Genomic DNA, 13,872 nt, shown 5'->3' with positions numbered 1-13,872 from the left:
TTAGACGTTCCAAAAGAAAACTTTTGCTTTAAAGATATCCTACCCGATATAATATTGTTGTACTTTGAAAACTTTATTTACTTGTATATTCTTAAACATTGAAGCTTGATTCTTCTATACTTGAAGTTTGCTTGAATTCATACTGTAACACATTCGTTATACGTAGACACTCTAGAAGAAAACTTTGGATTTGATATTACTACACATATTTAATGATGTCAATATTTTCTAGAAACAATTTGTAAGTAATAATCACTAATAATCATCATTAAAAATATTGGACAATATCAAGATTATATACAATTAAATTCAGAATCTCAATTCAAATATCTTCTGTACCAAAACCTTACTGTAACATTATTAGTTAGAGGAATGTGCTTCTCTAATATTGAATTTAACCACAATTGAATGAATCATAATGGTTTAGAGAGATTAATACTAAGTTTTTTTATTATTAACATTTTGACCATCTTAATAAAAGTAAAATACACATGAGTTAATAGTAATTTAGCTAAACAAATGACAAACTTGCTTGAATTACTCAATCTTGAACCAGAACCAGATTCAAAAGAGATCAATCTTCTTAAGTAAACTTTGACTTAGAAAATAGAAAAAAATGACAAAGTTTAAAAGAAATAAAAATAATTATAATAACATTCTTTATTAAAAAAGAATGTGACACAAAGAAATAATAATTTTGGGAATTATAAAAGTTTGCATGTATAAAATGTTAACTTTCATCATTATATTATAAATGAAAAAATATAGATATTTTGTAAACATATCTTGTAGAAGCACCCAAACTTAATGACTATCAATAGAATAAATTGTCTTGTAATGTATTTGTTCGACATTTTATTTTTTCCCTCTCATATTCAAGCTCCTCTTTTTCTTTTAATTTTTTCTTAATACTTTATGTTTATCACTACTTGTTTTTATCAATTATCTAACTGAAATGTTTATCATCAAAATTATTTTATTTATTACATAAAATGAAAAGCTTTTGACGTTATAAGAAATTAAAAGAATATTAAAATAATTTTTGTATTTATATATTTAATTGAAAATCAAATTATTTATGTTAACATAAGTAAAATAAATGTTCGCTTAAATTCATATATTTACACTTTTCCAAAAACATTTATCCAATAATATATAAAAATTAAAATCATAAATAAAAAGTGTTAAAACGGTTACTTATTTTCAAAACTCTCTTTTTTGACCTAAAATAATATAATGTAAATAGTATTTTAAAATTAATGTAAAATTTTATAATTACAATTCAGGAACACGTTTAATTCAAAATTAATTTTGTAAAAAAATGTTGACTAGAAAATTAGCATATGATTAGATTTTAAATTTTGTCTTGTAAGGAAAAGTGTTTCCAAAATATTAGCTACTTGTTTATCCAACAAAATACAGCTTGGATTTGGAATTGAAAGTTTGAATCAGACTGCAAATCCAACAATTTCTATTTCTATTAAATCCCAAAATATCCCACTAATTCTATTTCTCTTAAATTCCCAAAATGTGATTTTACCCTTCTTCATCCATTTGCAATAACCTTCCCCATTCCTACACCTGTCATACAATTTCTCAATTTGGATTTGAGCCACCCCTTTACATTTTCAGGTACCCATTTCCCAGATCTTCATCAATCAATCAATTAATCTGATTTTGGTTTCGTTTCCTAAATCCTGGATCTTGTGGAAGCCTTTTCGGTTCTTAATCTGCTACCCAGAGTAACACGAACAAGTAGTTAAGCAAGGTTGTCCTTAGGTGTAGCATAATTCTTGCGCTTTTAGCGTTAGAGAACAAAACCCAATTCTCAGATTTCTTCCTTTTCATTTGGGTTTCTCTTAGAAATTAAGCCCCGTTGACCAATCAATGTGAAAATGCTGGTTTTGTAGCAGGAAACTGAGGTTGGTGTGTACAATTTTTGTGTTATATTTTGGAAGATATGAGTAGGTCTCCTTCGTTTTCAGTGAGAACAGAAGTGAGCCCGAGTGTTGATTCAGAATCATTGCAACGATGGGTTGTTGCCTTTTGTGCTATAAGGTTTGATCTTGAACAAGGCCAGCTTGTGGAAGAGTGTTATCCACAGGGTTGTCTTTCACACGATGAGGAGCTTGAAATTGCTTATAGTTCCTTTCCTGATTCCGTTTCACAGCACCAGAACCGATCCAGCATTCACGATTGTATCTTCTTTTTCCGAATTCGCAGGATTCTTAAAAAGTCATTAGATGAAAGGAGTGTTGCTGATAGTAGCAATGCTTCTAAATTCTTGTATGGTTATGTGTTTAACCGGCAGAGACAGGATGAGCGGTTAAAGCGAGGCGGGGAGCAGAAGTCTGTTGTCATTTTGTCTTATAATCCTTATTCAAATGTGTTTAGGCCATTGCTGCAAATTGTAGGCCCTTTGTTTTTTGATGTTGGTAAGAAAGCATTGGAGCATATTGCTGCTTATGTTTCTAAATGGGCTGCTCCTGTTCCTGGTAAGGTCATGGATCTTCCTATCGGAAGTGCATCTCTTAAAGTGAATTTGCCACCTGCTCACAGTTTGCCTGTGGAAGGTGAAGTTTTTTTTGAAGAGGGTGCTTCTTCTATGACACCCTTTGTTCCTAATAACCAGCCTGTCCCACAAGGTCTTTTTCATGATTCAGATCTTTTTGGTTCGTTCCGAGGGATTTTGTTGCAGCTTTGGCTGTTGTGGGAGTTGTTACTCATTGGTGAACCAATTCTCATCATTGCCCCCACACCTCCCCAATGTTGTGAGGCTGTAGCTAGTCTTGTGAGTTTGGTTGCTCCATTACTTTGCAGTGTTGATTTCCGGCCTTATTTTACAATTCATGATCCGATCTTTGCACGCTTAAACTCAATCCAAGAAGGTGAAGCTTTCCCACCAATGATTTTAGGGGTGACAAACCTTTTCTTCCTCAAAGCTCTGCGTAACATTCCGCACATTGTCTCAGTTGGAAGTCCTCCTCCTAATTCAAACAGGCTTGCTCTTTCGAGTAAGTCCACTGGGAGAATTTCTGGAAGTCCAGAAGGTCTTGGGTTTCAACAACTTTCTTTAAAAAAGTTCTCTCCTTCAAATTTATTGAGTGCAGTTAGACTGCGGAGAGATGGTCCTCTTTGTCTCATGACAGAACATAAGGAAGCCATTTGGAGTACCTTTTCTGCAATAACTAAGCCAGATACTTCTATCTTAAATAGGCTTATAGATGCTGGGGTGTCACCTAGAGTTGAGGAGTCAATGTCTGTTGTGAACAATGAGATATTACGGAGACACTTCTTGGAGCTCACTACTAACTTTTTGGCTCCTTTTAGCCCATATTTTAGGATATCAACACCATCAGAAGGATCTTCTCCTTATATAGACCCTCCTTCTCTACCTCCATTCAATGGTGATGAATTTCTTGCAAGTTTATCGGCAAGAGGCCCAGGGAAGTTTATATTAAAGCGAATGAGATCTAATTGGCTTGACTTATACAGGTAATAATCATGTCTGCACCGTTTATCAATCATGGACTAGCATTTGCTTCAAACCTCTCACTAATATAGTATTTTACATTATGAATTTATGACCTTACACTGAATTTGCAGTTCTTATTAAATTTATTATCTTCTTATGATTTGCTTGAATACTCTTATCAGGCGATTCCTACATGGACCCAACTTTATGCCATGGTTCAAGAGGAGGCGTGCTGTTGCTGAACAAGAACAAGGTAGATTATGGAGGCAAGCCAGAATGAAAACTGACATCCAACAGCTTATTTCTAGACTGTCTGAATTGGAAATTGTGGATTCCTTCAATGTTATAGAGAGACTTCTCCTCAGAGAAATACAGGTAATGTGCTTTCCTTGGAACGTCAAATAAATGTATACTGTTGATTGACCAAACCTTTATCTTTGTCCAACAAGAATAAAACTTGCGATGTCCGTATATGTTTGATTTGTTATTGTTTTCAATTTCGTTATTTGCATTTGCAAAGGACTTGATATCTATTATAGTACATCCTGAGTAATGAATATTATTTTACTGGGGCTTTTTTATTTGCTATTTATTTATGTGTTGTTTTGTCCAAGTAGACAAATGCTCAAACTGAAAGGCAAACTGTTTGGATCCCAAACAGGAATGGTAAAATAAACTCGAGTAATGTTGATAGTAGCTACTGAATTAGAAGTATATCGAAGGTATAAATCAGTGTTGCAATACTGCAATTGAAGAAAATAATAAAAAGAACTAGAGATCCCCTTACTGTTACAAAACTGCATTCCAAGAAAATAAGAAAAAGATCTAGAGAACCCCTTGCCTTAAGAAGAACCAGCTTTTTCACTCAGCCCTGCCAATATTAATACCAATTCCCCTTATCCTTATTCAGCTACCACACCCAGTATAAAATCCTTATCTCTCTCTGCTTCCCTAGCTACCTCTTATTTTCTGTTGTTTTCTCTTTCTCCTTAAACCAGATTCACATATTCCATTCCTCTGCACTTCTGCCTTAATACGTCTCACTTCACTTCCCTGCCACTACTGTAATTAATAGTGTAAAACTGATATTCAAGTTCAGATAGAAGGATATGATAGCTACGTGATCTCTGCTGCTCTCCCCTTTTTGTTTTTATTTAGGTTTCATGATGTCATCAAATATTAATCTACCAGTAAGAGCAGAGAATTTATTTTTTCAATGATATTTCCAAGGACCTGTTTGGGTTGATTTCTGCAATATTTTTGTTCATAACCTTGAGACACTACGAATTATGAATTTTCCTAGAACAATCTTGTATATAGACTAAGGTTTCTGATATCCCTCATTTCTTGACGTTGGAGTCTTTTCCATTCTATGATGGAGGTGTCTACCTAGATTCTGTTAACAAAACTTACCATTTAATTACCTCTTTGATTGGTTTAGGGGAAGTAAAAGGATAGAGAACTTTGAAATTTGAGTTGTTGAATGGAAGAAAAGATAAATTTTGAACTTTTGTTTCTACAAGTTAATGTTTTCTCTCCTAACAAACAAAAAAAATGCGTTATTATTCATGTTTTCTCCTCTATCTTCTTTCCTCGCATCCAATTGACCATAATGGAATTATGTAAGGTTTTCATCAGGGCCTTTATGATATGTGTAGTATAAGACATTTATCTGAGTAACATAAAGCTATGATGTGAACAATTCAAATGATCATATTTAGTGAAATGTGTAGAAACCAAAAAGATATAAATGATTTTGCTTATTATGAAAAAAATCATTTGATGTAGCTTATAATATCTAAATATTATCTAGAACTTCGGCTATTGATACAAAGGCGTCCTGTTAAGAGAAAATACCCTTGAATTTTCCTGTTGACATTACATTTTTTCCCCCGATTGTTCTTTTTGCCTTGAGAAATTGCAACACTATGGTATCTATGGAACCATTGTAGTAAGGAGATGATTTGCCCCATCCTATTTCTCCGTTTTGAGCTTAACATGGTCTTTTCTCAGATCTGATGTTAATGTGTTCCCTTGGAAAAATGCACCATACAAGTTGGACTACTTTCCCACATGAATAGCATAAGACGTTTAGTAGATTATTTAAGTGTTTGGTTCTTCCCTTAACAGTTAGCTTTTTAGGGTAGGTTCCCCATACGTTTAAGAATCAAATTTGGCTAGTTTTACTGTCGATTTAGCTTGATTTGCGATAGGAACATAAAGAGGAACCTCAGATGAATGCTAACATGCTCAAGCTTGTTCAGTTAGAATCCACCATGGAACTGGGTTTCATTTAAACTAAAAATCTGTGCTCAAGCTTAAATGAGTCTTAGCAGTTCATGATCAGTACTCTGTATATGATGCATACTTGCGCAGCAGGTAATAATTAAACTATTATAAAGGTATTCGGGCTCCAAGATGATGGGCATGAACTTAGTGAAGTGGAAAGACAGAGCTGGCTAATAATGTGCTAGGCTAAAAGAAATAATGTAGTACCCTCGGCAAAGGTATTTAGCTCGCTGGTTCGAGAATGATCAGTATGTAGTAGCTTTGAGAGTTGAATACTTGACTAAGAATAGTTTCACTAGAAAATATTCCACATATTGATATGATTGCATACTTTTTAGGAGGCTGATAGACAGAAGAAAATACAACATGTTGATAATAAGACAGAATTGCTGGTTACTGTAAGAGGAGGTTTGAAAACAACAACTAAGAATACAGTTGTAAGGTAGTTTTTACAGCTTCATGTCTGCTAGTAGTTAGGACCCCTTTTTATCGCAAGTTTAGTGTGAAAGGGGGTACAGTTTTTGCAGGCAATTGGGTTTTGTAACTGGACTAATCCAGTGGGAATGAGAGTACTCCTTTGTATCTTTTGTTGTATGATTTGTGAAATTAGAGAAGTTCGGATTTACTTTTCTTTGAAAATAGTGTTGATTCCTAACAATTTTGATCTGACCTACTGGATCTGATTAGCATAATGGAAAGAGTGAATGCTTTGGAGAAATGGGCCAATGAGTAGAGGAAGGAGATTGTAGACTTGAGAACAAACATGACTCTAGTAAATGAAAGCATACCATACATGAGAGTAATAAAGGAACTGCTTCTTGGATCAAGAAAGGAAAGAAACTCTTAGATGTAAGAGAAAATTTAGTCTATGATGACGAGAAAAAGGAAGAGGAGGACATCGACAATAATGGATTTAATAAGGACAAAGAAGAACCACTTCACCCTTGGGTTAGAAGGGTGGAGTTGCCCACATTTTGAATGGAATGGCCCATAAAGTTGGATAGCAAGAGGAGAATTTTTTGAAGTTCAAAATGTCAAAGGATAAAGATAATTGTGCCTAGCCTTTATTAGCATGGAAGGAAATGTTAGCCATCGGTTCAAATTTTAGCGACAAAAATCCAAGAACCCTTCTTGGGAAGATCTTGCAATAACACTGCTAAGGAGATTTGGAGGGAGTGGGAGAAGCACAATATTTGAGAGATTGGCAACAATAAGACAAGCCAAAAGTGTGGAAGATTTCATCCAAGAATTCAAAATCTTGGTGTCAACCAAATCAAACATTGAAAAGATCGATTGTTGGGGTATTTCTTTGCAGGGCTACGACAAAATATACAAAATCAAGTTCGACCACATGACCCAAAGGACTTAATTGGAGCTAAGGAAATAACTTGTGATATGGAGGAGGCTATGAAGGATACACAACATAACAATGGTCCTTCATTTTGAGAATCTAATTCAAGTTTCCATTATCAAGGTGGAATAGAAATTGTATCTTGAACACACCATCAAGGAAGCACACCCAGTGTGCACCATCCAATTGGTTTGGAAGAACATGGTAGGGGAGTGGGAAATCTTTCTCTGGGTTGATAGCTACCAAACCTGGTATGAGATAAACATGACCAGGAATTAGAGAAACCAAGAATCTTTCATATCTTGAAGACATCAAGAGAAGGTATGCATATCTTTGTTATCGGTGTGGTGGAGCTTATGGTCTAACTCACAGATGTCAACAAAAAAATCGAGGGTGGTTTTTTTGCTATGGATGAACTTATTAATGAGGCATGGGAGATAGTGCATTGAGTGGCAGAAGAAGATTTTGTTGAAAGAAAGGGGGATGAACATCAAAAGATGGATTGACGCTGGTTGGAGTTATCAAATTGTTAAGCTTGGGGTATGACTCGACCACAAAAAATGAAATTACATGGGGAAGTATGTGGTCAAAAGGTGTTACATTGGTGCTAGTCACAACTTCATTTTACCAGCTTTGGTACATAATTTTTGGGTTAAAGATTGATTTTGACAAATTCAAATATGGTGAGATTGGGATCGGTACAGAAAACAAACTCAAGGCTAATGTAAGGACTTGAATGGGAAGATGGTTGATTATAATGTTTTAGTGTTTTTTTTTCTATTTGAATTAGGAGGAGTAGATGGTATTTTGGGCATGACTTGATTAGCCATTTTAGGGGAGGTCAAGGTTAATTGGACGACCCCTTAGTATGACTTTTTCTCACCATGATCAAAGGGTTACAATCAAAGGAGATTTAGTTTATCTAAGGCTATTATTTCATTTAGAGAGTTATTGAAGTTAACAGAAATAGAAATTGTTGGGCTTTGGATTATAGAAGCACAAGCCATGGAAAATTCAGAGAAGCGTCAAGGGAAAGTGTTTGAAGATTTGGTTTCTACAATTGAGGATGAACAACTTCGACAAATCCTAAAAGCATACATTATAGTATTTGAATATCCTAAAGGTTTACCTTCGAGAAAAATAGTTCAAAACACAAGGAGGGAGGGAGGGTTGAATTGTATTTTAGGAATTTTGAAAACCTTTCGCAATAGACGAAGTTTATACTTGACAAATTTTTCATTTTTCTTTAAGAGATTGTGTTTGATGATGAACATTAGACGCAACTTCAAGTTTGACAAATGTACTTCAAACATGTTTTTCAAAACTTGTTTTTCGCAAAAAAATCTCCTTAGATTAGTTATAGATAAATAACGTGCTATATATAAAAAGATAAGAGTTAAGAGAAATTTTCGCAATTTTTTTTATACTGGTTTGTTTGATAACCCAAACTACGTCTAGTCTTTGACGCAATCAAGTTCCACTATGGCAAACAATTGTTGCAAGATATAATTGAGTATTCTTTGGGCCTCAATCACTCTTGGCTAATGACAGATTATTGTTTGGATCATAGTCACTCATGGCTAAGACCAAATATTGTTTAGAAAGCAGTCACTTCTGGCTAAGACTGGGTATTGTTTGGAACACGACCACTCTTGGCTAAGACTGAGTATTATTTGGACAACAACCACTCCTTGTTAAAATTGAGTATTGTTTGCAACACAACAACTCCTGACTATGACCGCATTTTGTTTGGACAACAACCACTATTGGCTAAAATTGAGTATTGTTTGGAATATAACCACTCTTGACTAAAATCAAGTATTGTTTGGACAACAGTCACTCCTGGCTAAAGTTACAGAGGTTTATAAAGAAAGTGATGTAAAGGACCACAAGGGTTGCTCACTAGAAAGAGGGTAATGTCTTATGATGGATACAAGTGTTGTGCTCTCTTCTAGATAACTATGACGAACAATGTTCTTTCTCACAAATGAAGGTTAAGGATTGACTAAGATTTCTCTTCTAGATAGCTATGACGAACAATGTTCTTTCTCACAAATGAAGGTTAAGGATTGACTAAGATTACAAGAGCTCGTTCTCGTTCTTGTTGCAAGAATTTTGTCAACCTTCCTTCTTCATCGAAGATCTCCTTTACATAAAGTTGAGAAGAAAGGCGTCACTGCGAATCCTTTGGAGTTGTTGTGAGAGTCTTCTTTTTCTACTGCTTCTTCTTGCGTTTGACCATGCTTGAAGCCTTGAGATGCATTAATCCTCTTGACTTTAGCATTGAATGCATGTGGCTTCTTTGGCAACACCTCTAGAACACAAAAAAGCTTCATAGGCCTAGGCAGGTAGCTTCTCTCCACCTTTCGAGCAAAGCGTAATGCTTGATACAGCTAGCTAACTCCACAACATTGACATCTCGCCTTTTTATAAAACTAGGTTGTGTGGAGCAGCTTTTAGCATGTTCTTCATGGGATCTTGATGTTGACAAAATATTGTAAGATCTTCTTGAAAGAATGAAGAAGCGCAAATATTGCGTGCAAGCATAAAATAAACATTTATAAGTTTGACGGGTTGCATGAAATGCCCAAAGCTTACGCATTTCAGACGAAGTACACTTGTTTGCGTCTATCCAAGCAAAAGCTTATAAGACAAAGAGCGTGCAAATTGCTTGTTTGTCAGATGAAGCATACAACAAATAGCACTTGCTTCTGTTCAACCACACAATTTGCATGTTTGAAAAACTGAACACTTGCGTCTGACATGATCTGATGCTTAAAGGATTTTGTTTTAACACTTTTTTGTTTAAGCTTATAATCAAAATAAAACAAAGGGACTGTTGAACTTTGATCTATCAACCTCCTATTAAGATAGTAGACTACCACATTCCTATCAAAGCAAGTACATATCCAATTAATATACATCCTTACATATATCCTCATATTAAAAAATGAGATTGAGAAGCAAGCAGCAAAAGTGCTGACAAGTGACATCAGCCATCCTAGCAATAGCCCATACTCAAGCCCTAGACTTTTAGTCAAAAAGAAAGATGGAAGTTGGAGATTTGTATTGACTACAGAGCCTTAAATAAAGCAACTGTTTTAGATAAGTTCCCTATGGTTGAAGAATTACTAGGTGAATTACATGGAGCTAAATATTTTTCCAAAATAGACTCAAGGGCATACTATCACCAAATTAGGATGTATGAACCTGATATACACAACAACTTTAGAACTCATCAAGGGAATTATGAATTTCTAGTTATGACTTTTGGCTTAACCAATGCGACTACTTTTCAATATGCAATAAATTCAATGCTTAAACCATTTCTCCGGAGATGTGTTTTAGTGTTTTTAGACGATATTTTTGCAGAACATGGCAAGACCACCTTCACCATGTGAGTCAAGTGTTAGACACCTTGATGAAACACAAATGTTTTGTGATTAAAAAGAAAAAATGTTGTTTCAAGAGGCAAGACATAGGGTATTTGGGTCATTATTTCACAGCAAGGAGTTTCCAAGGACTCTCAAAAGAATGAAGCTATATTACAGTGTCCTCTTCCCAAGACTAGTAGAGCTGAGAGGTTTTTTGGACTAACAAGTTATTATCAACATTTTATATGAAATTATGGCAAGATAGCAAAACCTTTGACAACTTTACTAAAGAAAGGAAATTTTGAGTAGACTCAAGACAGCTTAAATAAATGCCTTTGGACAACTGCAAGAGGCTGTTACTTCTTTACCCGTATAAAGTATTTAACCAAGGATCCAATCTTGCACCCGTATTATACTTTGGTACATAATAGACTGTATTACAAAGGAAGATTGGTGTTGGCAGCAACATCTTAGTGGATTCCTAAGTTACTACAAGAGTTTCATTCTTCATCCACCAAGGGACATTCAGGAATAAATCGCACTTTCTGTAGGCTTGCACAATCCCTTTATTGGATTGGTATGTGTAATAAGCTTCATTTCAAATTACAATTACCCCCAGCAAACTTGGATTCATCCTGTGTTCCACGTATCTCAAGTTAAGAAGGCCATTGGGCCATTGGGGATAATTCAGTGGAAGTTGCTCTATCTCTAGAATTCCAAGGCTTACATTCAAGGAAATCATACGATCACTAGAGATGTTGCACGAGTGTAACAGGTGTTAGTGCAATGGAAGGGAAAAACATGAGGAATTCACATTGGAAGATTTATCTACTATTCAAAATCAATTTCCTAAATTTAACCTTGAGGACAACAAGGTTAATTCTGAGGAGGGCAGTATTAATAGACAGAAGCAAATACAGCACGTTGCAATAAGACAGGATTGCAGGTTTATTATTGGAGGAGGTTTTAAAACAACAACTAAGAATACAGTTGTAAGGTAGTTTTTACAGCTTAGAGTTTATGACAAGGTAGGACCCCTTCTTATAGGAAGTTTAGGGGGGAAGGGGTACAGTTTTTGGAGACAATTGAGTTTTGTAACTGGATTAATCCAGTGGGAAGGAGAGTGCTCCTTTGTATCTTTTGTTGTATGATTGGTGAATTTAGAGAAGTTCATATTTACTTTTCTTTGTTTTATCTGAAAATAGTGTTGATTCCTAAAAGAGGCAATGATGAAATTTTGTACCGTATGTAATACTTTGCGCATGTAATCATAGAATTATTTATGCTGTAAAAACCATATTCAATGTGTATTGTAACTTCAATTCAATTTATCAGCTGCAGCAATCTGGAAAGGGTGGTGATGATTCCATGGCAACCTGTCGAAAACTAAGGATAGACCTTCAGGCTGTTTTCCATGTGCTTTCAAAGGACATGCAGCAAGTAATGCTTTCAAATCCTGAAAGGGCATCCCTTCTTCAAGGAAGTCCAGAATCGCCAAAACTCCCGGGGCGTCCCCTCATACAAGTTGCAGTTGTGTCTTCTACATCACCCCGGTAACCGGAAAAACACGAAACCACTGTTATTGGATCTTTCTTGTGCTTCTGGGGAACAAATTAAGCCTGGTCTACTTCCATCTGATTCAGAGAAGTTCTCTGATTCATGATAAGTCATGTGGGGTAAGACTCTTTGGTGCCATTATGCTGAAAGCCTTTCAAATCACTTATTTGCCGATTTTATCTTCAAATACACAGATGAGCATTGACCGTAATTTATGTTGATCAAACACTTCTCTCTTGGCAAATGTGGACAGAAAGTTCTTTTGGTGTTAAATTTATGAGGTTTTGTTGATTGCCTTTTTTTGGCAGAAATTGAGCCTTCGAGTTGTTTTCGTTCTCAAAAGATCAATCTGTAAATTATTAACTGTTAGTTTTTGGTAGTGCTCTCCCATTTTTTCTTTACAATGCTTGTCTCTGGCTATTCATTTACACATAGTTTATCATGACTCATTAATATTTTGAGGGAGAAATGCTACAAACACCTGTAACATATTATTTTTCAATGGTTAATATTTTCTTGAGGTTCACTGATTACAAAGGTGAAAAGAATGTGATAATTTATTCTAGCAAAAGCCCGTGAGAGCATGATTCTTGAGGGTGAGGAATCCAAAAATAAAGGTTAGCTTTGCTATTTAAGAAGTTGTATTTCTAACAAAAAATAATTTATTATATTCAAATTTAAATTTATCTAAATATAGGATCTTTATTTATTATTTAAAAACATAAAAGAGAACTTTGCTTTGATATTTCAAAAAATGTGTTTATTTGTTAAAATTAAGATTTGAATACATAAGAAATTTTAATTTATTATTTTATAGATTAATTAAATGGTAGGAGTATTGTTCAACTAAACGTATACGTACTTGTTCCCACTACGATGGTAGGAGACTCAGTGGTGGCTTTTGCTTTCTACACCTCTACAATTCTCTCTACACGTCCAAATTTTTTAAATGGCTTTTGTTTCGTACAGAGAAATGATTGATTGATTTATATATATATATATATAATAAAGGTAAATTTATAATTAAATGATATAAAAAAATATTAAAATAATAGTATTGAGATATGTAATGTGATTGTATAAAAAAAGTAGAGTTGTCAATATATCATTATCCTTTTGTATATGGCCGAAACCATATAACCAAAACTAGATAGAAAAAGACCAACTCGGCACATCTAGATGACAACAGAATTAACCACAATGGACTTAGAAGCAATGTCGAAGACATATAAAAAAAATCAACAAGACAACATAATTAATAAGAACATTAATCCTAATAATAAACCAACCTTACTATTAGAGCTAATATAAGACTAATTATAATATTAGTACTTATCTAGACTTATATATGCAGAGGTCCAATACAAATTTATAAACAAGTTGACATGGGATAGAAAAATATTATATTTTAAATAACACCTATCACTCTCAACTATCAAAACTAATGTGAGTGTCCAAGAACCTTTTTTCAGATGTGATCTTCCATTGCAAACTCGAAAAGATAGTTGTGAAGCGACATGACGAGATCATCTAAGAAACTTGATATGAATCTAAGAACATGAAGAAGACCTTCCCAATTCATAAAAAACACCTACTCTATTCTTTTGTCTTTTATAACAAGACGATTTTCCATTGTTAGCCTTGGTGGTGGTGGTGGTTTTGGCTTTCGGCAATTGATAGAGTGTTGGGTAGAACCAAATGTGGTAGGACTATTTAAGTTAGTGGTGCACTAAGTGTTATGATGTATTTTGCAAAGCCTTTTGTGCAATAATAAAGTTCCTCACATTAGTTTTTTTTATTTTTTATGGGATTGTGCAGTTTAAAAT

The 13,872-nt window shown here is 34.5% G+C and overlaps 1 protein-coding gene across 2 annotated transcripts; it reads left to right on the top strand.

The window, feature by feature from the left end:
- The first annotated feature begins 1,394 nt into the window (after nucleotides 1-1,394).
- LOC137820895 (uncharacterized) lies at nucleotides 1,395-12,583 on the top strand. Of its 2 annotated transcripts, none has more exons than XM_068625206.1 (3): nucleotides 1,395-3,495; nucleotides 3,658-3,850; nucleotides 11,825-12,583. In XM_068625206.1, the coding sequence occupies exons 1-3, from the start codon at nucleotides 1,961-1,963 to the stop codon at nucleotides 12,044-12,046; spliced, it is 1,950 nt and encodes a 649-aa protein (XP_068481307.1). In that variant the 5' UTR covers nucleotides 1,395-1,960; the 3' UTR covers nucleotides 12,047-12,583. The 2 variants fall into 2 exon arrangements, with proteins under 2 accessions (XP_068481307.1, XP_068481308.1); XM_068625207.1 differs by having other exon boundaries at nucleotides 1,442-3,495; nucleotides 11,831-12,583.
- Nucleotides 12,584-13,872: the final 1,289 nt, after the last annotated feature.

This window comes from Phaseolus vulgaris, chromosome 9 (genome assembly GCF_000499845.2).
Source record: "Phaseolus vulgaris cultivar G19833 chromosome 9, P. vulgaris v2.0, whole genome shotgun sequence".
Classification (NCBI taxonomy): domain Eukaryota; kingdom Viridiplantae; phylum Streptophyta; class Magnoliopsida; order Fabales; family Fabaceae; genus Phaseolus; species Phaseolus vulgaris.
Note: the sequence above shows the minus strand (reverse complement) of the source record. Positions and strands in the feature narration are given on the sequence as shown.

What these genes read in the sequence shown, in the direction of transcription:
- LOC137820895 (XM_068625206.1), top strand. Translation starts at nt 1,961, where the DNA reads ATGAGTAGGTCTCCTTCGTTTTCAGTGAGAACAGAAGTGAGCCCGAGT. An exon ending in AATTGGCTTGACTTATACAG is followed by an intron (nt 3,496 to 3,657) that starts GTAATAATCATG and finishes TACTCTTATCAG; the next exon opens with GCGATTCCTACATGGACCCA. An exon ending in TTCTCCTCAGAGAAATACAG is followed by an intron (nt 3,851 to 11,824) that starts GTAATGTGCTTT and finishes TCAATTTATCAG; the next exon opens with CTGCAGCAATCTGGAAAGGG.